Here is a 26,858-nt window from a genome sequence, read left to right on the forward strand (position 1 = left end):
TAGCCAAAATCAACAAGACAGGAAACTAGTGTTGGAGAGGATGTGGAGAAAGGGGAACCCTCTTACACTGTTGGTGGGAATGCAAGTTGGTGTAGCCACGTGTGGAGAGTTATCAAAAAATTAAAAATTGAGCAACCCTATGACCTGGCAATTGCACTACTGGGTATTTACCCCCAAAGATATGTATGAGTGAAAAGAAGGCCCTATGCACCTCAATGTTCATAGCAGCAATGGCCATAATCGCCAAACTGTGGAAAGAGTCAAGATGCCCTTCAATGGATGAGTAGATAAAGAAGATATGGTCCATGTATACAATGGAGTATTATGCTTTCATCAGAAAGGATGAATACCCAACTTTTGTATCAACATAGACGGGACTGGAGGGATTATGCTGAGTGAAATAAGTCAAGCAGAGACAGTCAATTACCAGATGGTTTCACTTACTTGTGGACCATAAGAGATAACACGGAGGACATTAGGAAAAGGAGAGGAAAACTGAATTGGGAGAAACTTGAGGGGGAGATGAATGATGAGAGATTGTGGACTCTGAGAAACAAACTGAGGTTTTAGAGGGGAGGGGGATGGGGGTGAGCCTGGTGGTGGGTACTAAGGAGGGCATGTACTGCATGGAGCACTGAGTGTGGTATATAAAAATGAATCTTAGAATACTGAAAAAATAAAATAAAATTTAAAAAAATAATAAAAAATACAAAAAATAAATAAGGAAATTAAAAAATTAAAAAAAAACAAAGAGAAAAGTTTGCAGAAAGAAAAAAAAAAACTAGCACATGTTAACTCTTTGCAAACATTTATGATGCTAGTGGTCATGAACCCTGTGATAAACCTAATGGCTCTATTCAGAACACTGGTTAATGCACCCAAGATAAGAATATTCTATGACATAGACCAAAGGGTACCTTTCGGGGTAATGAAGCTGATTGTCCCAGTTTCAACAACTAGGGCAGAGGTAGAAAACCTGGTGTTGATTCCTGGGGGGATGTCTGGTAACATCGTGGACTGAGAAGGTCCAGGGATGGATGTCCTGCTGGAGGAGATGACGCTGGTCCTGGAGGCCTCCATGGTAGTGTCAGTGACCACTATAGAAGGGACAGTCATTTTCCCCGAGGCCGTGATGGTGTGCCAGGAGGTGCTGGTATCCTGTGGTTGTGGGCCAAAGAAAGACGTTGACTGTGTCCTAAACTCTGTGGTTTCAGAAAGGTGAGACATTGGAGTGGAAAACGAGGTGTCCCCACTGAGAGGAGAGGTGACAACTGCAGTGGTGCTTTTCGCTGTCTCTGAGCCCGATGGGGTAGAAGACTGGGACTCCTGGGAAGACATGACTGCCCCCATGTTTGTTACTGTTGTGTTCCCAGAAAGGTAGAGTCCCTCTGTAGCGGCAGACACTTCTGAGATTACCTGGGTGTTACCTGAGGTCCTGCTCAACCCTGAAGTTGGACTTGTCACAGGTCCCAAACCAGTGCTCAATGTGCCAGGGGTCCTCAGAGAACCAGCTGTGCCTGGTGAGGTGGCAGGGAAGGGTGGAGAAAGGTACCTGGCTTGTGATGTGGGGGAAAGTAGAGAAGACGTCATGGCACTCGAGGGTTCCAGGGGGGATGGAGATGTGGTATCCTGGTCAGAGGCAGGGCTTGTCCATGACACAACCTCAGAACCCGTGTCCACGCCAATGGTCACTACTGAGCTTGCAGAAACCTGAGTGCCTGCTGAGTGACTTTCGGCCCAGGAGGCCGTGGTTGATGCATCCGTGTTACTTGTGTCCTGTGATGTAGCCCCAGGGACAACTGTTTTGGGGACTAAGGCTATAGCCGTGGACTCGGTCAAGATGGAGGAGGTAGAGAGCCTGGTGTTGATTCCTGTGGAGAAGTCTGGAGACATCGTGGACTGAGAAGAGCCAGAGATGGATGTCCAGCTGGAGGAGTAGACATGGGTCCTAGAGTTCTCTGCATTAGTACCAGTGGGCAATGGAGAAGGGACACTCATTGTCTCTGAGTCCACGGTGGTGTGATGGGACGTGCTGGGTTCCCGTGGTTCCAGGCCAGGGGATGACATTGACCGTGTCTCAGACTCTGTGGTTTTAGAAAGGCCAGCCTCCGGTGTGGAAAATGAGATGTCCCCAGTGAGCGAAGAGGGGACTACTGCAGTGGTGCCTTTGGGTGTCTCTGATCCCACTGGGGCAGAGGACTGGGACTCCTGTGTAGACGTGATGGTCCCCAAGCTGGTCAATGCTGTGTTCCCGGAAAGGTGGAGTACCTCTGTAGTGGGAGATGCTTCTGAAGAAACCCGGCTGTCACCTGAGGTGCTGCTCACACCTGAGGGTGGACTTGTCCCAAGTCCGAAGCTTGTGATCAATGCACCACTGGTCCCCAGCCCGGCAGGCGTGCGTGGTGAAGTGGCAGGGACAGGTGGAGTAACATCCTTGGCTTGTGATATGGGGGAATGTAGAGAAGGTGACGTCGTGGCAAGTGAGGGCACCAGGGGGGATGGAGATGTGGTGTCCTGGTCAGAGGAAGGGCTTGTCTGTGACACAACCTCAGAACCCGTGTCCACGCCAATGGTCACTTCTGAGCTTGCAGAAACCTGAGTGCCTGCTGAGTGACTTTCTGCCCAGGAGGCCGTGGTTGATGCATCCGTGTTCCTTGTGTCCTGTGATGTAGCCCCAGGGACAACTGTTTTGGGGACCATGACTATAGTTGTGGACTCAGTCAAGATGGAGGAGGTAGAGAGCCTGGTGTTGATTCCTGTGGACATGTCTGGAGAAATCATGGACTGAGCAGTGCCAGTGATGGATGTCCTGCTGGAGGAGATGACATGGGTCCTAGAGTCCTCTGCAGTAGTACCAGTGGGCACTGGAGAAGGGACACTCATTGTCTCCAAGTCCACGGTGGTTTGCTGGGATGTGCTGGTTTCCCATGGTTCCAGGCCAGGGGATGACGTTGACCGTGTCTCAGACTCAGTGGTTTCAGAAAGCCCAGCCTCTGATGTGGAAAGTGAGGTGTCCCCATTGAGCCATGAGGTGACTTCCGCAGTGGTGCCTTTGGGTGTCTCTGATGCCACTGGGGCAGAGGACCAGGACTCCTGTGTAGACATTATGGTCCCCAAGCTGGTCACTGCTGTGTTCCCAGAAAGGTGGAGTACCTCTGTAGAGGGAGACGCTTCTGAAGACAGCCGGCTGTCACCTGAGGTGCTGCTCACACCTGAAGGTGGATTTGTCACAGTGCTCAAAGTCATGTTCAATGTGCCAGTGGTCTCCATTGTGCTAGGCGTGCCTGGTGAAGTGGCAGGGACAGGTGCAATAGGGTCCCTGGCTTGTGATGTGGGGGAATGTAGAGAAGGCGATGTCGTGGCAGGTGAGGGCACCAGGGGGGATGGAGATGTGTTGTCCTGGTCAGAGGCAGGGCTTGTCCATGACACAATCTCAGAACCCGTGTCCACGCCAATGGTCACTACTGACCTTGCAGAAACCTGAGTGCCTGCTGAGTGACTTTCGGCCCAGGAGGCCGTGGTTGATACATCCTTGTTACTTGTGTCCTGTGATGTAGTCCCAGGGACAACTGTTTTGGGGACCACGGCTCGGGCTGTGGACTCTGTCAAGGTGGAGGTGGTAGAGATCCTGGTGTTAATTCCTGTGGCCATGTCTGGTGAAATCGTGGACTGAGAAAGGCCAGGGATGGATGTGCTGCTGGAGGAGATGACGTGGGTCCTAGAGTCGCCCGCAGTAGTATCAGTGGACGCCGATGAAGGGACACTCATTGTCTCTGAGTCCACGGTGGTGTGCTGGGACGTGCTGGTTTCCCGTGGTTTCAGGCCAGGGGATGACATTGACTGTGTCTCAGACTCCATGGCTTGAGGAAGGCCAGCCTCCGGTGTTGAAAATGAGGCGTCCCCAGTGAGCGAAGAGGGGACTACTGAGGCGGTGTCTTTGGGTGTCTCGGATCCCGCTGGGGCAAAGGACCGGGACTCCTGTGTAGACGTGATGGTCTCCAAGCTGGTCACTGCTGTGTTCCTGGAAAGGTGGATTCCCTCTGTAGCGGGAGACGCTTCTGAAGAAACCTGGCTGTCACCTGAGGTGCTGCTCACACCTGAGGCTGGACTTGTCCCAAGTCCCAAGCTTGTGCTGAATGCGCTGCTGGTCCCCAGCCCCGTAGGCTTGCTTGGTGAAGTGACAGGGACAGGTGGAGTAATGTCCCTGGCTTGTGATGTGGGGGATTGTAGGGAAGGTGATGTCATGGCATGTGAAGGCACCAGGTGGGATGGAGATGTGGTGTCCTGGTCAGACGTAGGGCTTGACCGTGACACAACCTCAGAACCCGTGTTCATTCCAAAGGTCACTACTGACCTTGCAGAAACCTGAGTCCCTGCTGAGTGACTTTCGGCCCAGGAGGCCGTGGTTGATGCATCCGTGTTACTTGTGTCCTGTGATGTAGTCCCAGGCACAACTGTTTTGGGGAACATGGCTATAGTTGTGGACTCGGTCAAGATGGAGGAGGTAGAGAGCCTCGTGTTGATTCCTATGGAGATGTCTGGTGACATCGTGGACTGAGCAGGGCCAGTGATGGATGTCCTGCTGGAGGAGATGACGTGGGTCCTAGAGTCCTCTGCAGTAGTACCAGTGGACACTGGAGAAGGGACACTCATTGTCTCCGAGTCCACGGTGGTGTGCCGGGATGTGCTGGGTTCCCGTGGTTCCAGGCCATGGGATGATGTTGACCGTGTCTCAGACTCTGTGGTTTCAGAAAGGCCTGCCCCCGGTGTGGAAAATGAGGTGTCCCCAGTGAGCACAGAGGGCACTACTGCAGTGGTGCCTTTGGGTGTCTCTGATCCTGCTGGGGCAGAGGACTGGTACTCCTGTGTAGACATTATGGTCCCTAAGCTGGTCAATGCTGTGTTCCCGGAAAGGTGGATTCCCTCTGTAGCGGGAGACGCTTCTGAAGACACCCGGCTGTCACCTGAGGTGCTGCTCACACCTGAAGGTGGACTTGTCACAGTGCTCAAAGTCATGTTCAATGTGCCAGTGGTCTCCATTTTGCTAGGCGTGCCTGGTGAAGTGGCAGGGACAGGTGCAGTAGGGTCCCTGGCTTGTGATGTGGGGGAATGTAGAGAAAGTGACGTCGTGGCAGGTGAGGGCACCAGGGGGGATGGAGATGTGGTGTCTTGGTCAGAGGCCGGGCTTGTCCATGACACAATCTCAGAACCCATGTCCACGCCAATGGTCACTACTGAACTTGCAGAAACCTGAGTCCCTGCTGAGTGACTTTCGGCCCAGGAGGCCGTGGTTGATGCATCCGTGTTACTTGTGTCCTGTGATGTAGTCCCAGGGACAACTGTTTTGGGGACCACGGCTCGGGCTGTGGACTCTGTCAAGGTGGAGGTGGTAGAGATCCTGGTGTTAATTCCTGTGGCCATGTCTGGTGAAATCATGGACTGAGAAAGGCCAGGGATGGATGTGCTGCTGGAGGAGATGACGTGGGTCCTAGAGTCCTGTGCAGTAGTACCAGTGGACACTGGAGAAGAGACACTCATTGTCTCCGAGTCCACGGTGGTTTGCCGGGATGTGCTGGTTTCTCGTGGTTCCAGGATATGGGATGATGTTGACCATGTCTCAGACTCTGTGGTTTCAGAAAGACCAACCTCTGGCGTGGAAAATGAGGTGTCCCCAGTGAGCGAAGAGGGGACTACTGAGGCGGTGCCTTTGGGTGTCTCGGATCCCGCTGGGGCAAAGGACCGGGACTCCTGTGTAGACGTGATGGTCTCCAAGCTGGTCACTGCTGTGTTCCTGGAAAGGTGCATTCCCTCTGTAGCGGGAGACGCTTCTGAAGACACCCGGCTGTCACCTGAGGTGCTGCTCACACCTGAGGCTGGACTTGTCCCAAGTCCCAAGCTTGTGCTGAATGCGCTGCTGGTCCCCAGCCCCGTAGGCTTGCTTGGTGAAGTGACAGGGACAGGTGGAGTAATGTCCCTGGCTTGTGATATGGGGGATTGTAGAGAAGATGATGTCATGGCATGTGAAGGTACTAGGTGGGATGGAGATGTGTTGTCCTGGTCAGACGTAGGGCTTGTCCGGGACACAACCTCAGAACTTGTGTCCAAGCCAATGGTCACTACTGACCTTGCAGAAACCTGAGTCCCTGCTGAGTGACTTTCGGCCCAGGAGGCCGTGGTTGATGCATCCGTGTTACTTGTGTCCTGTGATGTAGTCCCAGGCACAACTGTTTTGGGGAACATGGCTATAGTTGTGGACTCGGTCAAGATGGAGGAGGTAGAGAGCCTCGTGTTGATTCCTATGGAGATGTCTGGTGACATCGTGGACTGAGCAGGGCCAGTGATGGATGTCCTGCTGGAGGAGATGACGTGGGTCCTAGAGTCCTCTGCAGTAGTACCAGTGGACACTGGAGAAGGGACACTCATTGTCTCTGAGTCCACGGTGGTGTGCCGGGATGTGCTGGGTTCCCGTGGTTCCAGGCCATGGGATGATGTTGACCGTGTCTCAGACTCTGTGGTTTCAGAAAGGCCTGCCCCCGGTGTGGAAAATAAGGTGTCCCCAGTGAGCACAGAGGGCACTACTGCAGTGGTGCCTTTGGGTGTCTCTGATCCTGCTGGGGCAGAGGACTGGTACTCCTGTGTAGACATTATGGTCCCTAAGCTGGTCAATGCTGTGTTCCCGGAAAGGTGGATTCCCTCTGTAGCGTGAGACGCTTCTGAAGACACCCGGCTGTCACCTGAGGTGCTGCTCACACCTGAAGGTGGACTTGTCACAGTGCTCAAAGTCATGTTCAATGTGCCAGTGGTCTCCATTTTGCTAGGCGTGCCTGGTGAAGTGGCAGGGACAGGTGCAGTAGGGTCCCTGGCTTGTGATGTGGGGGAATGTAGAGAAAGTGACGTCGTGGCAGGTGAGGGCACCAGGGGGGATGGAGATGTGGTGTCTTGGTCAGAGGCAGGACTTGTCCATGACACAATCTCAGAACCCATGTCCACGCCAATGGTCACTACTGAACTTGCAGAAACCTGAGTCCCTGCTGAGTGACTTTCGGCCCAGGAGGCCGTGGTTGATGCATCCGTGTTACTTGTGTCCTGTGATGTAGTCCCAGGGACAACTGTTTTGGGGACCACGGCTCGGGCTGTGGACTCTGTCAAGGTGGAGGTGGTAGAGATCCTGGTGTTAATTCCTGTGGCCATGTCTGGTGAAATCATGGACTGAGAAAGGCCAGGGATGGATGTGCTGCTGGAGGAGATGACGTGGGTCCTAGAGTCCTGTGCAGTAGTACCAGTGGACACTGGAGAAGAGACACTCATTGTCTCCGAGTCCACGGTGGTTTGCCGGGATGTGCTGGTTTCTCGTGGTTCCAGGATATGGGATGATGTTGACCATGTCTCAGACTCTGTGGTTTCAGAAAGACCAACCTCTGGCGTGGAAAATGAGGTGTCTCCAGTGAGCGAAGAGGGGACTACTGAGGCGGTGCCTTTGGGTGTCTCGGATCCCGCTGGGGCAAAGGACCGGGACTCCTGTGTAGACGTGATGGTCTCCAAGCTGGTCACTGCTGTGTTCCTGGAAAGGTGCATTCCCTCTGTAGCGGGAGACGCTTCTGAAGACACCCGGCTGTCACCTGAGGTGCTGCTCACACCTGAGGCTGGACTTGTCCCAAGTCCCAAGCTTGTGCTGAATGCGCTGCTGGTCCCCAGCCCCGTAGGCTTGCTTGGTGAAGTGACAGGGACAGGTGGAAGTAATGTCCCTGGCTTGTGATGTGGGGGATTGTAGAGAAGGATGATGTCATGGCATGTGAAGGTACCTAGGTGGGATGGAGATGTGTTGTCCTGGTCAGACGTAGGGCTTGTCCGGGACACAACCTCAGAACCTTGTGTCCAATCCAATGGTCACTACTGACCTTGCAGAAACCTGAGTCCCTGCTGAGTGACTTTCGGCCCAGGAGGCCGTGGTTGATGCATCCGTGTTACTTGTGTCCTGTGATGTAGTCCCAGGCACAACTGTTTTGGGGAACATGGCTATAGTTGTGGACTCGGTCAAGATGGAGGAGGTAGAGAGCCTCGTGTTGATTCCTATGGAGATGTCTGGTGACATCGTGGACTGAGCAGGGCCAGTGATGGATGTCCTGCTGGAGGAGATGACGTGGGTCCTAGAGTCCTCTGCAGTAGTACCAGTGGACACTGGAGAAGGGACACTCATTGTCTCCGAGTCCACGGTGGTGTGCCGGGATGTGCTGGGTTCCCGTGGTTCCAGGCCATGGGATGATGTTGACCGTGTCTCAGACTCTGTGGTTTCAGAAAGGCCTGCCCCCGGTGTGGAAAATGAGGTGTCCCCAGTGAGCGAAGAGGGCACTACTGCAGTGGTGCCTTTGGGTGTCTCTGATCCTGCTGGGGCAGAGGACTGGGACTCCTTTGTTGACGTTTTGGTCCCCAAGCTGGTCACTGCTGTATTCCCGGAAAGGTGGAGTCCCTCTGTAGAGGGAGACGCTTCTGAAGACACCCGGCTGTCACCTGAGGTGCTGCTCACACCTGAAGGTGGACTTGTCACAGTGCTCAAAGTCACGTTCAAAGTTCCCGTGGTCTCCATTGTGCTAGGCGTGCCTGGTGAAGTGGCAGGGACAGGTGCAATAGGGTCCCTGGCTTGTGATGTGGGGGAATGTAGAGAAAGTGACGTCGTGGCAGGTGAGGGCACCAGGGGGGATGGAGATGTGGTGTCTTGGTCAGAGGCAGGGCTTGTCCATGACACAATCTCAGAACCCATGTCCACGCCAATGGTCACTACTGACCTTGCAGAAACCTGAGTCCCTGCTGAGTGACTTTCTGCCCAGGAGGCCATGGTTGATGCATCCGTGTTACTTGTGTCCTGTGATGTAGTCCCAGGCACAACTGTTTTGGGGACCACTGGCTAGGGCTGTGGACTCTGTCAAGGATGGAGGTGGTAGAGATCCTCGGTGTTAATTCCTGTGGCCATGTCTGGTGAAATCGTGGACTGAGAAAGGCCAGGGATGGATGTGCTGCTGGAGGAGATGACGTGGGTCCTAGAGTCGCCCTGCAGTAGTATCAGTGGACGCCGATGAAGGGACACTCATTGTCTCCGAGTCCACGGTGGTGTGCCGGGATGTGCTGGGTTCCCGTGGTTCCAGGCCATGGGTTGATGTTGACCGTGTCTCAGACTCTGTGGTTTCAGAAAGGCCTGCCCCCGGTGTGGAAAATGAGGTGTCCCCAGTGAGCACAGAGGGCACTACTGCAGTGGTGCCTTTGGGTGTCTCTGATCCTGCTGGGGCAGAGGACTGGGACTCCTTTGTTGACGTTTTGGTCCCCAAGCTGGTCACTGCTGTATTCCCGGAAAGGTGGAGTCCCTCTGTAGAGGGAGACGCTTCTGAAGACACCCGGCTCTCACCTGAGGTGCTGCTCACACCTGAAGGTGGACTTGTCACAGTGCTCAAAGTCACGTTCAAAGTTCCCGTGGTCTCCATTGTGCTAGGCGTGCCTGGTGAAGTGGCAGGGACAGGTGCAATAGGGTCCCTGGCTTGTGATGTGCGGGAATGTAGAGAAAGTGACGTCGTGGCAGGTGAGGGCACCAGGGGGGATGGAGATGTGGTGTCTTGGTCAGAGGCAGGGCTTGTCCATGACACAATCTCAGAACCCAGTGTTCCATTCCAAATGGTCACTACTGAACTTGCAGAAACCTGAGTCCCTGCTGAGTGACTTTCGGCCCAGGAGGCCGTGGTTGATGCATCCGTGTTACTTGTGTCCTGTGATGTAGTCCCAGGCACAACTGTTTTGGGGAACATGGCTATAGTTGTGGACTCGGTCAAGATGGAGGTGGTAGAGAGCCTCGTGTTGATTCCTATGGAGATGTCTGGTGACATCGTGGACTGAGCAGGGCCAGTGATGGATGTCCTGCTGGAGGAGATGACGTGGGTCCTAGAGTCCTCTGCAGTAGTACCAGTGGACACTGGAGAAGGGACACTCATTGTCTCCGAGTCCACGGTGGTGTGCCGGGATGTGCTGGGTTCCCGTGGTTCCAGGCCATGGGTTGATGTTGACCGTGTCTCAGACTCTGTGGTTTCAGAAAGGCCTGCCCCCGGTGTGGAAAATGAGGTGTCCCCAGTGAGCACAGAGGGCACTACTGCAGTGGTGCCTTTGGGTGTCTCTGATCCTGCTGGGGCAGAGGACTGGTACTCCTGTGTAGACATTATGGTCCCTAAGCTGGTCAATGCTGTGTTCCCGGAAAGGTGGATTCCCTCTGTAGCGGGAGACGCTTCTGAAGACACCCGGCTGTCACCTGAGGTGCTGCTCACACCTGAAGGTGGACCTGTCACAGTGCTCAAAGTCATGTTCAATGTGCCAGTGGTCTCCATTTTGCTAGGCGTGCCTGGTGAAGTGGCAGGGACAGGTGCAGTAGGGTCCCTGGCTTGTGATGTGGGGGAATGTAGAGAAGGTGACGTCGTGGCAGGTGAGGGCACCAGGGGGGATGGAGATGTGGTGTCTTGGTCAGAGGCAGGGCTTGTCCATGACACAATCTCAGAACCCGTGTCCACGCCAAGGGTCACTACTGAACTTGCAGAAACCTGAGTCCCTGCTGAGTGACTTTCGGCCCAGGAGGCCGTGGTTGATGCATCCATGTTACTTGTGTCCTGTGATGTAGTCCCAGGGACAACTGTTTTGGGGACCACTGGCTAGGGCTGTGGACTCTGTCAAGGTGGAGGTGGTAGAGATCCTGGTGTTAATTTCTGTGGCCATGTCTGGTGAAATCGTGGACTGAGAAAGGCCAGGGATGGATGTGCTGCTGGAGGAGATGACGTGGGTCCTAGAGTCCTCTGCAGTAGTACCAGTGGACACTGGAGAAGGGACACTCATTGTCTCCGAGTCCACGGTGGTGTGCCGGGATGTGCTGGGTTCCCATGGTTCCAGGCCATGGGTTGATGTTGACCGTGTCTCAGACTCTGTGGTTTCAGAAAGGCCTGCCCCCGGTGTGGAAAATGAGGTGTCCCCAGTGAGCACAGAGGGCACTACTGCAGTGGTGCCTTTGGGTGTCTCTGATCCTGCTGGGGCAGAGGACTGGGACTCCTTTGTTGACGTTTTGGTCCCCAAGCTGGTCACTGCTGTATTCCCGGAAAGGTGGAGTCCCTCTGTAGAGGGAGACGCTTCTGAAGACACCCGGCTCTCACCTGAGGTGCTGCTCACACCTGAAGGTGGACTTGTCACAGTGCTCAAAGTCACGTTCAAAGTTCCCGTGGTCTCCATTGTGCTAGGCGTGCCTGGTGAAGTGGCAGGGACAGGTGCAATAGGGTCCCTGGCTTGTAATGTGGGGGAATGTAGAGAAAGTGACGTCGTGGCAGGTGAGGGCACCAGGGGGGATGGAGATGTGGTGTCTTGGTCAGAGGCAGGGCTTGTCCATGACACAATCTCAGAACCCATGTCCACACCAATGGTCACTACTGACCTTGCAGAAACCTGAGTCCCTGCTGAGTGACTTTCTGCCCAGGAGGCCGTGGTTGATGCATCCGTGTTACTTGTGTCCTGTGATGTAGTCCCAGGGACAACTGTTTTGGGGACCACGGCTCGGGCTGTGGACTCTGTCAAGGTGGAGGTGGTAGAGATCCTGGTGTTAATTCCTGTGGCCATGTCTGGTGAAATCATGGACTGAGAAAGGCCAGGGATGGATGTGCTGCTGGAGGAGATGACGTGGGTCCTAGAGTCGCCCGCAGTAGTATCAGTGGACGCCGATGAAGGGACACTCATTGTCTCCGAGTCCAGGGTGGTGTGCTGAGATGTGCTGGTTTCCTGTGGTTCCAGGCCAGGGGATGACATTGACCGTGTCTCAGACTCTGTGGCTTGAGGAAGGCCAGCCTCCGGTGTTGAAAATGAGGCGTCCCCAGTGAGCGAAGAGGGGACTACTGAGGCGGTGCCTTTGGGTGTCTCGGATCCCGCTGGGGCAAAGGACCGGGACTCCTGTGTAGACGTGATGGTCTCCAAGCTGGTCACTGCTGTGTTCCTGGAAAGGTGGATTCCCTCTGTAGCGGGAGACGCTTCTGAAGATACCCGGCTGTCACCTGAGGTGCTGCTCACACCTGAGGCTGGACTTGTCCCAAGTCCCAAGCTTGTGCTGAATGCGCTGCTGGTCCCCAGCCCGGCAGGCTTGCCTGGTGAAGTGGCAGGGACAGGTGCAGTAGGGTCCCTGGCTTGTGATGTGGGGGAATGTAGAGCAGGTGACGTCGTGGCAGGTGAGGGCACCAGGGGTGATGGAGATGTGGTGTCCTGGTCAGAGGTAGGGCTTGTCCGGGACACAACCTCAGAACTTGTGTCCAAGCCAATGGTCACTACTGACCTTGCAGAAACCTGAGTCCCTGCTGAGTGACCTGAGTCCCTGCTGCTCACCCCTGATGTTGGAGTTGTTATAGATCCCACGATTGTTTTTAATGTACTAGTCTTCCATAGCATGCTAGGCATGCCTGGTAAAATGGTAGGGATGGTTGGAGAAAGGTCTCTGTCTTTTGATGTGGGGGAAACCTGGGAAGGTGACATCATTGTAGGTGTGGGCATCACGGGAGAAGATCTGTTGTCTTCGTTAGAGAAAGGGCTTGTCCATGAGACATCCTCATAACCTCTGTCCTCACTAATGGTCCCACGTGGGTGATTAAATCCGTGAGTCCATGTTGAATGACTCTTAGCCCAAGAGGCCGTGGCTGATGCATCTGTGGTACTTGTGTGCTGTGATGTATCCCCTGGGAAAGGTGTTTTGGTGGCCATGGCCATAGCTGTGGACTCAGGCACAATGGAAGAGGTAGAGAGGCTGTTGTTGATTTTTATGTCTGGTGACATTGTGGAGTGATCAATGCCAAGGATGGATGTCCTGTTGGAGGAGATGACGTTGGTCTGGGGGGCCTCTCTGGTAGTATCTGTGACTACTACCGAAGGGACAGTGATTGTCTCTGAGTCCACGATGGTGTGCTGGGATGTGCTGGATTTCCATGGTTCCAGGCCAGGGGATGACACTGACTGTGTCTCAGACTCTGTGGTTTCAGGAAGGCCAGACATTGGTGTGGAAAATGAGGCATCCACTCTGGGCGAAGAGTTGACTACTGTAGTGGTACCTTTTGGTGTCTCTGATCCCACTGGGGCAGAGGACTGGGACTCCTGTGCAGTCGTGATGTTCCCCACACTGGCCACTGCTGTGTTCCCAGAAAGGTGGAGTCCCTCTGTAGCAGTGGACACTTCTGAAATTATCTGGGTGTCACCTGAGGTGCTGTTCAAACCTGAATGTGGACTTGTCACAGGTCCCAAGCTTGTGTTCAATGTGCTGGTGGTCCCCAGTGTGGCAGGTGATGTGGCAGGAACAGGTGGAGAAAGGTCCCTGGCTTGTGATGTGAGGGAAATTAGAGAAGGTGACATCGTGGCATGCAAGGCCACCAGTGGGGAAGGAGATGTGATATCATGGTCAGAGGAAAGGCTTGTCTGTGACACATCCTCAGAACTTGTGTCCACGCTAATGGTCACAGGTGAGTGTGTAAAACCCTGAGTCCCAGCCGAGTGAGTCTCAGCCCAGGAGGCTCTTGATGCACCCGTGGTACTTGTGCCCTGTGATGTAACTCCAGGGATTAGCATTTCGGTTTCCCTGGTTATAGCTTTTGTGGTAGGAAACTGGTGAGAACTGTGTTCTGCTTCTTTGCTGATGAGATCTATCCTCCCTGATAAAGTGACTCTGGAAGGACTTAGCATCTCAGTAGGTGTGAACCCACTTTTAATTTCTGCTGTCAAGACTGGCAGCTGTGAGGTAGTTGGGCTGACCTTGTTCTCCCCAGGTAATTCTTGTGTTGTGTCCCCTTGAGGAAGTGAGGTAGTGGCTGTGGATGATGACACAGATTTCCCAGTAGCCCAGTCCAGAGTGGGCTGAAAATCCGATGGAGAAATAGGAGGGGGGATTTTGGGGTCAGTTTTTGTATTTGGATGGTCATTGGTCCCACTTGTGCTTACATAATGAGGATATGAGGAGCTCATCTTCTTGATCGCAGAAGTGGTTGAGATGGGCATAGATGGCGTTGTGTCTGAAGGACGCCCTGTTCTCATATTTGTGGACTTTGTGTCTTCAGCTGAAGCATGAGGAGATGGAATGGCTAGGCTGGTTCCAAGGACGGTCCCAAGGCCATGGGAAGTAGATAAAGAGCCTGATTCAGTGCTAGATGCTAAGGATAACGTGCCCATTACAGAAGTTGTTTCAGCGGAACCTGTGGCTTCCAACATTGAAGCTGTGTCTGTTATGGCCCAGGAGCTTGATATTGGGACAGAAGCAGTTGTAGGTGACCAGCTGGAAGGACGCTCTTGGGTAGACATGCTGGTCTCTGTGACCAGGGTGCTCACTCTCCTCTCTGGGTTGGACGTGGTAGTCAGGACTGAGTTGTTTCCCATGGTGGTGATGGTGGTGGCGACATCTGGAGTAGGGGCTACAGTGACACCCGTGATGTTCGCTTCTGCAGGAGATGAGGTTTGTGATCGTTGTCCAGTTGTAGAGGCAGCATCACCGGCCACTACACTTGTGATGGCCACCAGCGCCTTAGACCCCATTGAAGGAAATGTGATAGACGGGGAAGAGCTCAGTATTTGTCCCGAGCCATAGGTGAGGCCAGTAGTGGCTTGGCTTTTAAAGGTCACCGATGGTGATGTGGTTCGTTGTCTGGTGGTTAGATGCCATGTGTCTGTGGCCTCTGGAGATGCACCATGAATCGGATCACTCCCAGTTGTCTTCTCTGACCATGTGATAGCAGATGAATAAACCTCACCCACAGACATACTTGCCTGTTGTTCAGCTGTTGCAATGGCCACTGCCGAGGAAGCCAGTGTCGTCCCTGTAGAACTGGCTCTGGGCAAACCAGTGACATGGAAGTAGGCTGCTATGTCTGTGACAGTCCATGGAGAGGTCCCTGATGCTTGGATGCTGTCTGAGGTCCTGGACTTCCTCTCTGGGCTAGGCATTACAGTTGAAACTGACCTTGTTCCCCCGGGGCTGGAGGTGATGACCTCCACAGCGAGGGCCCCACCCTTGCTTGTTAGTTCTGTAGGAGGTGATGTCACAGAAAGGGCCGCAGGTGGAGGTGAGGTTTCAGGGGTCTCCAATCCTGTGATGGACTCAGACTTGGGCCCTATGAAAGGGGAGGTAGCCAATGCAGAGGAGCGAGCTTTCTCTCTTGCCACGCTGATGAGGCCGATAGTGGCTGAGCCTTCTGACCTATCAGAATGGGGGGTGGTAATAGCTATGTCTGGGTCTGCAGGGGAGGCACTCAGTGTTGGGTCCCACCTAGCTGCCTGCTCTGACCATGGGCTAGTGGATGAATGAGCCTCCCCCCCAGATCCACCGGTCTGTGCTTCAGCCGTCACTGCCTTCTTACTGAAGGCAATGGAAGGAGTGACCATGGTGCTGATGCTTGTCATGGTTTCAAGTTCAGATTTCTTTGTCACTGAGCTCGTGGCTACTTTGGGGGTTACAAATAAACTTGTTGCAGAGTGCTGAAGGCCAGTGGAAGTTCTGCTGGAAGGGAAATTCGTGCCCACTGTGGTCCCCTCTGTGGAGCCAAGCCATGTGGACAAGTCCATTTCAGTTGTTTTAGAAGTCAGGACTGAGCTCACTTGCCGGACAGTCCCTGTGGAGGTTGACTCTGGGTGGGGGAAAGACATTGTTCCTCTTGACTGGCTTGTCCCTTCTGGTGTCTCAGAGTATGTAGTGGCCCGAGCTTCAGCTGGATATGGGGAGTATGAGGTATTATTTGTAACTACCGCTGTTTGTGTAGATGACTCTGCTGGCACCATAGTTCGTGTGGGCAAGTGAAGGAGTCTGGTGCTGCCACTTCCTGTGGTCAGGGATTGAAGGGTGGCAGGTCCCACAACGGCGTCTGTGGAGGCAGTCTCTTTTGTAGTCTCCCTTAAGGAAGTTCCCACAGTGGTTCTGGTCTTGTGGCTGCTGCTGGGCTTGCTGGAGCTTGGGTTTATGATATCCTCAGATGTTCCTGGGCTTCTGGTGGACAGGCCTGTGACTGAAACAGCTCTTTAGTTAGGAAGTTTACAAGGAAGTAAAAAGTGGTTCTTCTTTTCATTCTCTTTCCTTTCTCCTTACAAATCTGCACATATTCTGCTCCTCTGGGTGGCAGAATCTTATTGTCCATCCTTGTATCTAATGTTGGTATATGATTTTGGTCTACTGGCTTGCAGAGCTCCCTCTGGCATCCTATGTTTCTATATCAGTGTGGCCTCCATGCGGACCTATATACCATATCTCGTGTCTTAATGGAGGGTAAATATTCTACCTGGGAATGGGGGAAAACTCTTCCACCTTTTGCTCTGCTTTTCCTCCTTGGTCCAGCCTTCAACCACTCTATTTCAGTATAATATCTGCCTTTATCCCCCAGACTTCAAAATTGTGATTCTAATTAAAAGCTCTGTGGCTTGGTTTTAACAGGTTATGGGAAGAGGTAGATCAAGGCACATTAATTCCTATGTATTTGCATATTCTTTCACCTCTCATCAGGAAAAGGCAGAACATTTTTACCTTCTACCATAGAAGGTAAAATTATTGTCAATGTCAAATTGACATTGAACGTCATTGAATGTCAAATGACATTGAATGTCAAATGATGCTTTCAGGCATCAAGAGAGCTGTATTCATCCTCTTAAGCACCTTAAATAAACACCTTTCACCTGCGGGCCATGTACTGAATATTGTAACAGTGGATAGTATTAGAATCATCTTATAACTATGAATTGTCCCACAGAGTAAACCAATGGTATCTCAAGTGTGTCTTTCCCTGTCCGTGGCAATCCCTGACTTTAATGATGGTGGCTGAGTTAGGAAGGCCCTTCACAACTGCTCAACTCATTTGTAGAGACACTGTATCTCTTCCTAAGGTTGAAGAGATTGGCTCTTCAACATACAAATTACTAAGGAGAAGCAATTCATTATCAGAAATCAATAAATCTAAGGGCACCTGGGTGGCTCAGGTGGTTAAGCATCCAACTCTTGATTTCTGCTCAGGTCACAATCTCATGGTCCTGACATGGAGCCCCACATCAGGCTCTGTACTCAGTGGGGAGCCTGCTTGAGGATTCTCTCCCTCACTCTCCCTCTGCCCTTCCCCCTACACCCTCTGTCTCTAAAACAAAAACAAAAACTATTTTAAAAAATAAAGAAATCAATAAGCGCTCCAAAAAAAATATTGGTTGATGGAGAGGAGGTGGGTAGGGAGATGAGGTAAGTGGATGATAGGCATTGAGGAGGGCATATAACTTTTGTATCAACATGGACGGGACTGGAGGAGATTATGCTGAGTGAGATAAGTTAAGCAGAGAGAGTCAATTATCATATGGTTTCACTTACTTGTGGAGCATAAGGAATAACATGGAGGACACTGGGAGAACAGGAGAAGGGAGTTGGGAGAAAATCAGAGGGGGAAATGAATGATGAGAGACTGTGGACTCTGAGAAACAAACTGAGGGTCTTGGAGGGGAGGGAGTAGAGGGATGGGTGAGCCTGGTGGTGGGTATTAAGGAGGGCACGGATTGCATGGAGCCCTGGGTGTGGTGCATAAACAATGAATCTTGGAACACTGAAAAAGTAAAATAAAATAAAATTTTAAAAAAATAATGAGCACTGGGTGTCATAGTCAATGGATGAATCACTGAACTCTACATCTGAAACTGATGAAACACTATATATCAATTAATTGAATTTAAATTAAGTAAGTCAAAATTAAAAAAAATATATTATTAATAGCCTCTGGATACCACAGCAGAAAGTTCTGATTATGTACCAGTGCACAGGATTCAGGCAATCAATTGTTTTACTCCAGAGACCAGTGGTAAGCTTAATACACAAAGATGATCATACATACCCAGTCTGATGATCGTCACCAGAGATGTAGGGTCACCCAGTGACCACGTGGTGCCTCCATTTGTTCCCTCACTCAGCTCCTCAGTGGGGGTTGTCACAGAGTCCTGAGTCCCTGAAGGATAAGAGGATTGAGGTATCAGCCTAGCATTCCCTCAAATGTCTATACACAAGAAATGCTTTTCCTGTCTTCTTCCACAGCAGTGTTCAGGGACCAGAAGGAATCTGGAAAGCCAGTACTTGGGGAAGCTGTGGTTTTCTGGAATTGAATGTTTATGGTTGATGTGGATAGGGTCAGTCCTGAGGCAGGTGGAGGAGAATTAGGGGTTCTGGATCTCTCTGCTTTGAGGAAACAGAAGAAACTGAGGTTGAACTTAGGGCAGGCACTAGGGAAGACAGAGATTTGGTCTGTTCTCCAAAAGAAGGTCTTGCCTATGAAGGATCCTCTAATTCTCTGTAGAAGTGGTCATCTCAGAGAGTGAAAAAACCCAAGTCTCAGCAGAGGGGACCCTTCTCAGGAGGTTGCAGTTGTGGTATTCAGAGTAAGAGAGCTGTTTGCTTTAGTCCTAGATAGACTTGTTGGTGTGTTGAAGGTCATATGTAAAGAATCTGCCATGGGAGGGGAGATAGAATGATTGATGTTGCTTCTGCCAGGGAATGTCAGTATTACCCACTGACAGAGTAAATCTGGGCTAGGGACCCTGTCACAGGAAGTGGACTCAGCCCCAGTGATTTCAGTAGTAGCATCACAGAGCATTTGGGAGAAGACCATGCTGAGTCTGTGCCCATGCAGGAATCCTGAGAAGTACTCATCTCCCTCCATCTAAAAGATTGTGAGGAACCAGATTCTGCCCCAGTCCTCACAGACTTAGGAAGAATGGAGGCTGAAATGTAAAGGCTGGTGGCCTCCACAGTGAAGGCTGTAACCATTGGTGGTGTGACCCTGTGGGATTCTGAGTGGGTAGGAGCAGAAGAACGTGGTCATCCCCAGAAGTGGCCACCACCACATGTGTGAAAGGATGAGATCCCTCTGTGTCTGTGGTGGTCTCAGAAGCAGCTGCTGTCTCCACTGAGGTACTGATCCAAGCTGAAGAACTGTTCCCAGCTTCTGCACTCTCAGGTGAGTGAGTGACCCAACAGTTGGCCAAGAGCCCCTACCCCATTGTCTCAGTGGTCACTGGTACCTCATTACTGAAAACAGGTGACATTTTCATCTCTAGGAAAGGAACCTTCAAGCTCTGTCCCTTGGAACTTGTCCTCAGAGTCCAATTTCCTTCAGGAGCCACTGCTACTGGGAACTTGTGCCCTGACATTTTAAATGTCACCGTGAGAGTTGAGGGACAACTCTGCTTGCCCTCCATGCTGGTAAGGACTGATGTTCCTGTGATGGCTATTCCTGTGTTCCTGGCCATTCCAAGGATGCTTGACCCCATCTGTCCTGGACCCTGGAGAGAAGGCCTATATTGAGATGGACAGGCTGGTTTCAGGCTCCAGAATGAGTTCCTGGGAACTTGTGTCTCTGAGCAGTTGACCTGGACATAGGTGCTAATGATGGCTATTCATTAGTGGTCAAGATCAAGGTAGATGCAGGGTCAGGCAGAGAATTGAGAAAGGGATCCTTTACATAAGGCGGTGTGCTTGGCTTCTCAGAAGTAACAGAAATGTATGGTGTTGTCAGTCTCATCTACTCCTGAAGTCTCAGCACACACGGTGGTCGTCTGCTGGCCATCAGAAGCTGTGATGTGATACAGTGTAGTCATTCCCTCAGCCCTCCATTGCTAAAAAGTGTCCTCATTTGTTAGAAGGTGTTGGTGATTGTGATGAGTTTTCCCATGATTATTAGATTTCCCGTGATTATTAATCCCTTTTGAGTTTGTCCTGAGAGAACATTTAACAAGTCCCGTTTCTGACCACGTGGGGCAGAATCTGTCCCTCCTTTCCTACAGATACTGCTCCTTTCCCATGTCTGGCCTTATTTACCCCACCCGTGGTCCCTGTTCCCTCATCTAAAACCCTTGACCACTGAATATTACTTCTAAAGAATTAGGCCATAATTCCGTATCCATCCTCTCTTATTATTTCCCATTTTGGAAAGTCCTGTATGGCCTTTAAAGAGAAGCTAAGTGCAGGGAAAATTAGATTATAAAATAGGTCAGTGTCCAAACCTCTGTCATTTCTTCCTGACAAGAGAGAACCATTTCCTTTTCAGATGAACCTCTGGGACACGGAGCTGACTTGTTCATGGCATCACATCTTCCAAGATGGTGGCTTTTTCCCATGGAAGGATCATTCCAGGAGCTGTCAGCCATCCCTGATCAATTCTTATCATGATAGTTTTGGACTTCTTTCAGTAAAAGCCATACACTACTGAACACGTCCTGAACACAGAATGATCTCTTATGTTCCTAGAGATAATTAAGATCCATATGGAAGAAGTATGGCCAAAAGACCTACATTCTTAGGAGAAGTCCAGGTGGTACCTCTCAGACTAGTTCTAGCAAAACACAGTTTAATAGAGAAGAGAAAACATGTTTCCTAGAAAGATAAAGTTAAGCAGCAGCTATCATATCATACCTGTAGGGTCATCCACGGTCATGGATGTTGAAGGATCAGTGTTCAGCGATGAGGAACTTTCATATGAGGGGAAGTTAGTAATGGACACCACATTCCCATCAGTGCCTACAGGAGAGACAGGTAGGTTGGATGGATATTGGTCAGTTTAGAAGGAACACGCTTGAGAAAAATCAACATGTGAACACGTTGGAAACAAAGATTATTTACAAGGAAGTGTTGCTCAAAGACTAGAGACAGGAGAACATAGGTTTGGGGTGATCAGAATGCCAACTCTGCCCAAAAGTTATGCCATGAACAAGCACCATGGAATAAGGTATCAATGGACAGTAACTGGTTCTCCTCTGTCTTTAGTTCCAGAATCAACAGAATCCACAGAAAGTGTGGAGGTCATGGGCATCAAAGTGCTGGTCTATTCTATAAAGAATGGGCTGGTCATGAGGTATATGAGTGAGTGAGGCAGATGGCTGCCCAGGTGACTTTGACTTAGGTATTCTAATAGGACATAGTGGAGGCCATATACTAGATAGTGTCAGGAAAGATTCCCATCAGATTCCTGATGGGAAGTGGGTCGTTAGATAGATAATGACAACTAAGATGATGTGATCAGTCATCTCAGGGAGATGACACAGACACAGAAGCCACATAGCTCTATGCCCACCACTCTTACTGAGAAGGATCACCCATTAGGGATGTGTAGGGAAGGTTAGTCACAATGGGCTGATTCTCATCTGGGTGAGAACAGGTGACCCCGAGAAGTTTCAAGACCCAAACACAGAAACGTGGTATTCTACCATATTGTGTAGCAATTCCACTACTAGGTATTTGCTCCACAGCACAAAAAGGACTCAAATAGATATTTTTACATGAATGCTCACAGCAGCACAATGGGCGAGAGACGAAAGGTAGAGCCAACCCAGATGTCCATGATGTATGAATAAACAAAAGGTGATGTATATCTACAATGGGATATTAGTCAGCCTTAAAAAGGAAGGGAACTCTGACACCTGCTACAGCATGGGTGAACCTTGAAAGCGTGATGCTGAGTGAAAGAAGCCAGACACAAAAGGGTAAATATTACATGATTCTGCTTGTATGAGGTCCCTAGAATAGTCAAATTCATAGAGACAGAAGTAGAATGGTGACTTCAGAGGCTAGGAGAAGGGGGAAATGAGGAGTTAGTGATTAATGGGAACAGAGTTTCTGCTCAGGAAGATAAAAAAAAGTTCTGGAGACGGATGGTGGGGACATTTGTATACAGTGTGAGTGTGCTTAATGCCACTGAACTATACATTTTACCTCCAAGAAAAAGAAGTTTTTATGAAAGATGTGATACACATGGGGCACCTGGATAGTGTGGTCAGTTTAGCATCCGATTCTTGGTTTCAGCTCAGGTCATGATCTCAGGGTCATGAGATCAAGCCCTGTGTCAGGCTCTACAATGACCGCACAGTCTGCTTGTTCCTCTTCCTCCTCCTCGGCCCCTCTCCCCGCCCCATGCTGCTGCTCTCTCTCTCTCAAATAAATGCATCTTTTTTTTTTTTTTTCTAAAACATGTGATATGCATCAGGAATGTCTACAAAGCGAATTAAGGAGGAGCAATCCCACAGTCTGGGTTTATGCAGGCTACAGTGAACTAGAAAAACCAGATACAGATATAGACTGGACATTTCCCTGCAGCCAGAATCCTGAAGCAATAGAAGTAAAGTATGCTGTCGGAAAAGGGGAAGGGATTTCTTACCATCTTCATTGACCAACCAAGGAAAACAAACCCATTTCCAAGAAGGCAAAGGCAGCCGGTCCTTACTCATAAATGGGACAAGATGTCAGGATCAGGAACAGGTGCCTCCTGACCTGGAAGTCTCACCTCTGTGGAGCGGGGCCCCTGACGGTACAGAGGTGGATGTCCAGGGGGGCTCTGTCTCGGCTTCAGAAGAGGTTAAGAGTCCTGATGAGGTTCTGGCCAGGTCAGTCTCCACTCCGAGGCTGCTGTCCTCTAGCCCTGGGTTTCTAGTCTTGGCAGAGGGGTGGCTGGTCTGTGCCAGAATGTTGGTAAATGCTGAAGAAGAGACCCAAGTTGAGACTGTAGGGTCTAAGGGAGAGGCCCGGGTCACTGCTGTGGGGGACAGATCAGAAGAATCAGGGCTGTTGCTAACGGGAAGGGATGTGTAAGAGGAACTGACGCCCCATCCAGAGGATGAGCTGGACTGTGACATGGTAGAGCTTGTCCCCGCATCCTCCCCAGTGTCCACGGAAGATGTGGCCCCTGGAGGAGACGAGGAAGATCTCGTGCCCTGCAGTACAGACACCGAGGAGGAAGCGGTTTCCCCCATTGTGGGGGAAATGCCCAATGCAGTGGTCACCTCGGGGGACACAGCAGAGGCTGAAGAAGAGGATCCTGGCCCCAATCTGCTTATGGTCACTGAAGATTCTGACCAGGGGCTGCTTTGCCTTCGAGGAGTGCTAGGAGTTAAAGACAGAGATGAATTCCCTTTGACAGCTAAACTTGTTCCCAGTTCGGCTGTGGCTTTTCCGTGGCCAGATGTCCGAGTCACCCCTCTGCTGGTTTCCACAGAGTGGGCAGTGAGATGCTGAGCCTCGGTAGACCACCGTGGGGGTGAGCTTGTCTCAGCTCGAGACATGGAGCTGACCCGTCTTGCTGCCTCTGAAGCTGTGAATCCCTTCTCGGATGTCAAAGCGGTGAGTGCCGCTGGGGAGGTGGGCTCTGTCGTTGGAGTAGCGGGGAGGGGTGGCGATGCGCTCTGCACAGCTTCTGTGCTGGGGGGGTCTGGAAGTCTGGATTTAGACACACCAGTGCTGCCTCTTGTCCCCCAGGTTGTGACATCTCTGGTTGTGATATCGGGGGATGGATAGATCAATGACGTCGGTGCACTAGGTTCTGGGCCCACGGTGAGCTGCTGGGAGGCCGTGTCTGTACCCCCTCCCAAGGGCTGGCCCACAGAGGTCAAATCCTTTTCTGGGAGAGCACTGCTGTCTACCCCCACACCTGAAAGTTCATAGGAAGGTACAGGTGTAGATGTAGCAAACATCTTGGGTGAACTTGGACTTGAGATGTCAGGCGTAGTCGAGGCTGTGTCCTCCGTGGAGCTCGTGCTTAGCCACGTGGCCACAGGGAGAGACGTAGTGAGAGCCCACAGCCAAGAAGTGATTGTGTTCTCCTTATTGGTCGTTGGGGTCAAGGACTCACCTGCGGCATCAGAGGTCAGTTCCCAGGTGCTGTTTCTGGAGGTAGGGGAGGCAGTGGCCACTCTAGATGCTGGTCCTGGGGTTGACTGTGTCCCGAATCCAGGGGACTTTTCTGCCAGATCTGGGCCCTGGGATGCAGTGGAGCGTTCAGCTGTGTCTGTGCTGGTCCCTGCTATTGTGGCTGGGAGGGTGGGACCAGGTAGCCTTGGGGTTTGGGGGTTTTCAGGGTGAGTCACTGGGCTGGCAGACTCTGTTTTTACATAGGTGTCCACAGTTCTGAGCTCCTTCACTGGGCGGGAGGAGGTGACATGAGCTGTTTGTGTCGCTCTGAGACCCAGAGGGGTGACGTAGGAGGTACCACGGGGGCTGGTCTTTCCGGGAACGGACATCTCGGGGGGTGATCCAGAAGAGTCAGACGTTTCCTTCGTGTCCATTTTTGCTATTGATACAGCCGTGGTGGTCTTCCTGGAGGCGGAGGTGAGGGGTGGGTCAGAGCCGGTTTCCACCACTGCGCTGGGACGCTCTGAACGGGTGTGCACTCCAAGGCTGAAGCTCGAGGAGTCTGCTGATGCTGGCGGGGGGCTGGATGGAGAGACTGTACCATCTTTTGACCCCACTGATGGGGCTGACGTACCCGGGGCAATGGTGGGGCTCTTCCCCGTATTGGTACTGGCTGGGGTCTTCCTAGGTGAGGAGGACATGGATGTCTCAGATGGAGATGGGGTTCCAGGGAGAAGCTGGGTAGTTCCCAACTTTTGGTCGCCGCCATCTCCCCTCGGGGGTTGCACCCTGCTGGAAGCTGCAGCACCAACGGCGGCTGGGCCTCTCGTGTTCTGTGTTGGGAACATGGCCGTTGAAGGTTCCTTCGGAGACATTCCTCCTATGGAGCTGGTGTTTAGGACACTCGGTCTTGGAGCCACACCCGTCGCAGCAGGAGGAGTGGCAGCGGCTGGAATGGCACTTGGTGCCAGAGGGGACTTTGTCTCAAGGCTGGGACTGGTCTCCAGCCAGGCACTGTTGCGAAGGGCAGTGGGATAATGAAGTGTGCTCGTGTGGGTCTGTGACCTCGCTGCCACGGAGGTAAAGGGGGAGGTCCGGGATGACCAAGAAGTTGTAGGAAACTCAGGGCCCGCTGAGTCTGTGTGGGTCTCCAAGGCAGAGGAGGGCGATGGAGAAAGGGAAAGTTTCACTCTGGAGATGCTGGTGGTGCTGAGGGCTGTGGGGCCACCTGACAGCTCCAAAGCCAGAGTCCTGGCTGAGTCTGGGGCTTCCGGGGAGGTGCTGAGGGTGGGCAGCGTCCCCACAGTCCCTTCCCCCGAGGGAGAGGGATGGGCCTGGGCAGAGGTCGGACTTGTGACTTTTCCAGGACTTGCTGTATTTCTTGGTGTCATGAGGTAAGGGGTCCCTGTGATCAGGGGAGCGGTAAGTCTCTGCATTGAGAATGTGCTGGAGCCTGACCCTTGATCACGCAGATCTGAAGCAGGTGACAGCAGAGGCACACGGGAGGTCAGCGTGGTGTCTCCCTCAGAACCAGGCTCAGGGTAGGCCAAGGGACGTCCAGTGTGGGACAGAGACTGTTCTGGGCTTGCCGGCTCCCTGGCGTCTGGAGTCTCTCTAGATGAGGTCTCAGGTGATAAGTGTGTCCCTCCTGGAGTACGTGAACTAGTGTCTGTCCTTGTCTCAGCTGCAGAGGTGACGGGGACACTTTTTGCCATCGGACTCACACCTGTGGGTGTCTCAGAGGAGGCTGGGCTTTCTGGGGAGGGGCTGATCCTGGCCCAGCTGCTCCCCGCACTGCCGCTTCCTGTCACCGTGATACCAGTGGGGACAGCCTGCTGATGGGTGATGGGGCCATGTCTCGCTTCCGTGGTTTCTCTGGGTGAAGTTCCTTTGGGGGGGCTGCTCTTCAGAGTGGGGAGCCCAGGGACGTCCACAGCAGGAGAAGGGCTGACAGCGGTTTCCGTGACGTTTGATGCCACTCTAGGATTTGTCTCTACCCGCGTGTGCCGGGCTTCACTGGTGGACTGAACTGAGCCTGCCTGGGTCTGTGCTGTGGCTGTTGGGGTGCTGGGAAGGGGTGCCGTGGGGTGCTTGGAGCCCCCAGGGGCAGCCGTGCTGGTGCTGTGTCCTGGGTGGGGTAAGGACACCTGAGCGTCAGCGGTCACCCTGCTTTCAGGGCTGGAGGCCGAGGTGACAGTCAGGTTGTTCTCTCTTCCAGGAGCGGAGGTTCTGGGCGTGGTCTCAGCTGGGGAAGTAAAAGACAGGGCACTTTTGTTTGCTGAGGTCACACCAGCAGGAACCTCATATCACAAACGGGTGCCTGTGTGTGTCCGTGTGCACTCAGTGTCGTGGGCCCCTGTGGGGATAGGGTAGGAGCACTGGACCCAAGGGGGCAGGACGGGTTAGCGTTTGCCTTCCAGGGGCAGGTCTAAGACTCGTCTCCTGAGAGCAGGCTGCTGGCTGCCCGTGGGCTTCCTGCAGTTCTTTCTGACGGGCGACCCGACTGGGATCTCTTTTCTTCTGCCGGACAAACCTACATCTAGAAGACCTGCTGTGTACATGGGAAGTTGGGGGGAAACTGGGCAACCTTTCCGACTGAGAAGAAACAAATCTGCACAAGAGAAAGGATAGGGCAGCCACAGGAATTTTCCTAAAATAAAAACCTGACTGTATCAGTTCCCTCCTTCAAACCTCATCCATTAGTGTATTGTGTCCCTAATGACCCATCTTGCTTCTCCCTCTTACACCGGCTCTCAAACGGGTCTGACACCGCCCCCCCCCCCCCAAGATTGGGTAAAGGTGCTACCTTTTGGGGATTTTACAACAAATGGTGCTCTGCTGCCACCTAGTGGCAGAGGCCGGGGATGCCGCCGCGAGCCCCAGAGGCTTACGCCAGCCCGCCCTGCAGAGAATAGTGAATGACAAAGGTCGAGAAGGCTGAAAATTGGCCCCACCTGTACCACCCACAGCATCCTTCCCATCGCCTTCGGTAATCACAGAGACATTCTTGCACTTCCCCAGCCAAACAAATCCTAATTCTGCACTCCCCTCTCCCTTCTGTCCAACCTTACCACTCTCTGATTAATATCTACTCATCACTCAAGATTCGGTTCAAGCTAGTCTATTCCATTATCCTTACTGAATTTCCTGCATGTTCTACAATATGCACATATTCCTTCCACTGGAATTTGCAGGAAAGTCTGAG

At 52.2% G+C, this 26,858-nt stretch overlaps 1 protein-coding gene across 11 annotated transcripts in view; it reads right to left on the reverse strand.

Annotated features, from left to right (window-relative positions):
- The window catches only part of LOC116571716 (mucin-16-like), a 60,395-nt gene that overhangs the window by 26,819 nt on the left and 6,718 nt on the right, over nucleotides 1-26,858 (reverse strand). For 2 of the 11 annotated variants that reach the window (XM_032309970.1, XM_032309959.1), the window contains exons 2-4: nucleotides 22,314-25,898; nucleotides 20,450-20,554; nucleotides 17,880-17,990 (exon numbers count right to left, since the gene is read on the reverse strand). In XM_032309970.1, coding sequence (XP_032165861.1) covers nucleotides 17,880-17,990; nucleotides 20,450-20,554; nucleotides 22,314-25,898 — 3,801 coding nt within the window. Of the gene's footprint in view, nucleotides 1-917; nucleotides 2,596-4,365; nucleotides 5,141-5,867; nucleotides 6,008-6,124; nucleotides 7,365-7,412; nucleotides 7,428-7,637; nucleotides 7,686-7,898; nucleotides 8,553-17,879; nucleotides 17,991-20,449; nucleotides 20,555-22,313; nucleotides 25,899-26,858 lie in introns of those variants that run through there. The other 9 variants (XM_032310009.1, XM_032310042.1, XM_032310018.1 and 6 more) reach the window with 9 other exon arrangements.

This window comes from Mustela erminea, chromosome 1 (assembly GCF_009829155.1).
Source record: "Mustela erminea isolate mMusErm1 chromosome 1, mMusErm1.Pri, whole genome shotgun sequence".
Classification (NCBI taxonomy): domain Eukaryota; kingdom Metazoa; phylum Chordata; class Mammalia; order Carnivora; family Mustelidae; genus Mustela; species Mustela erminea.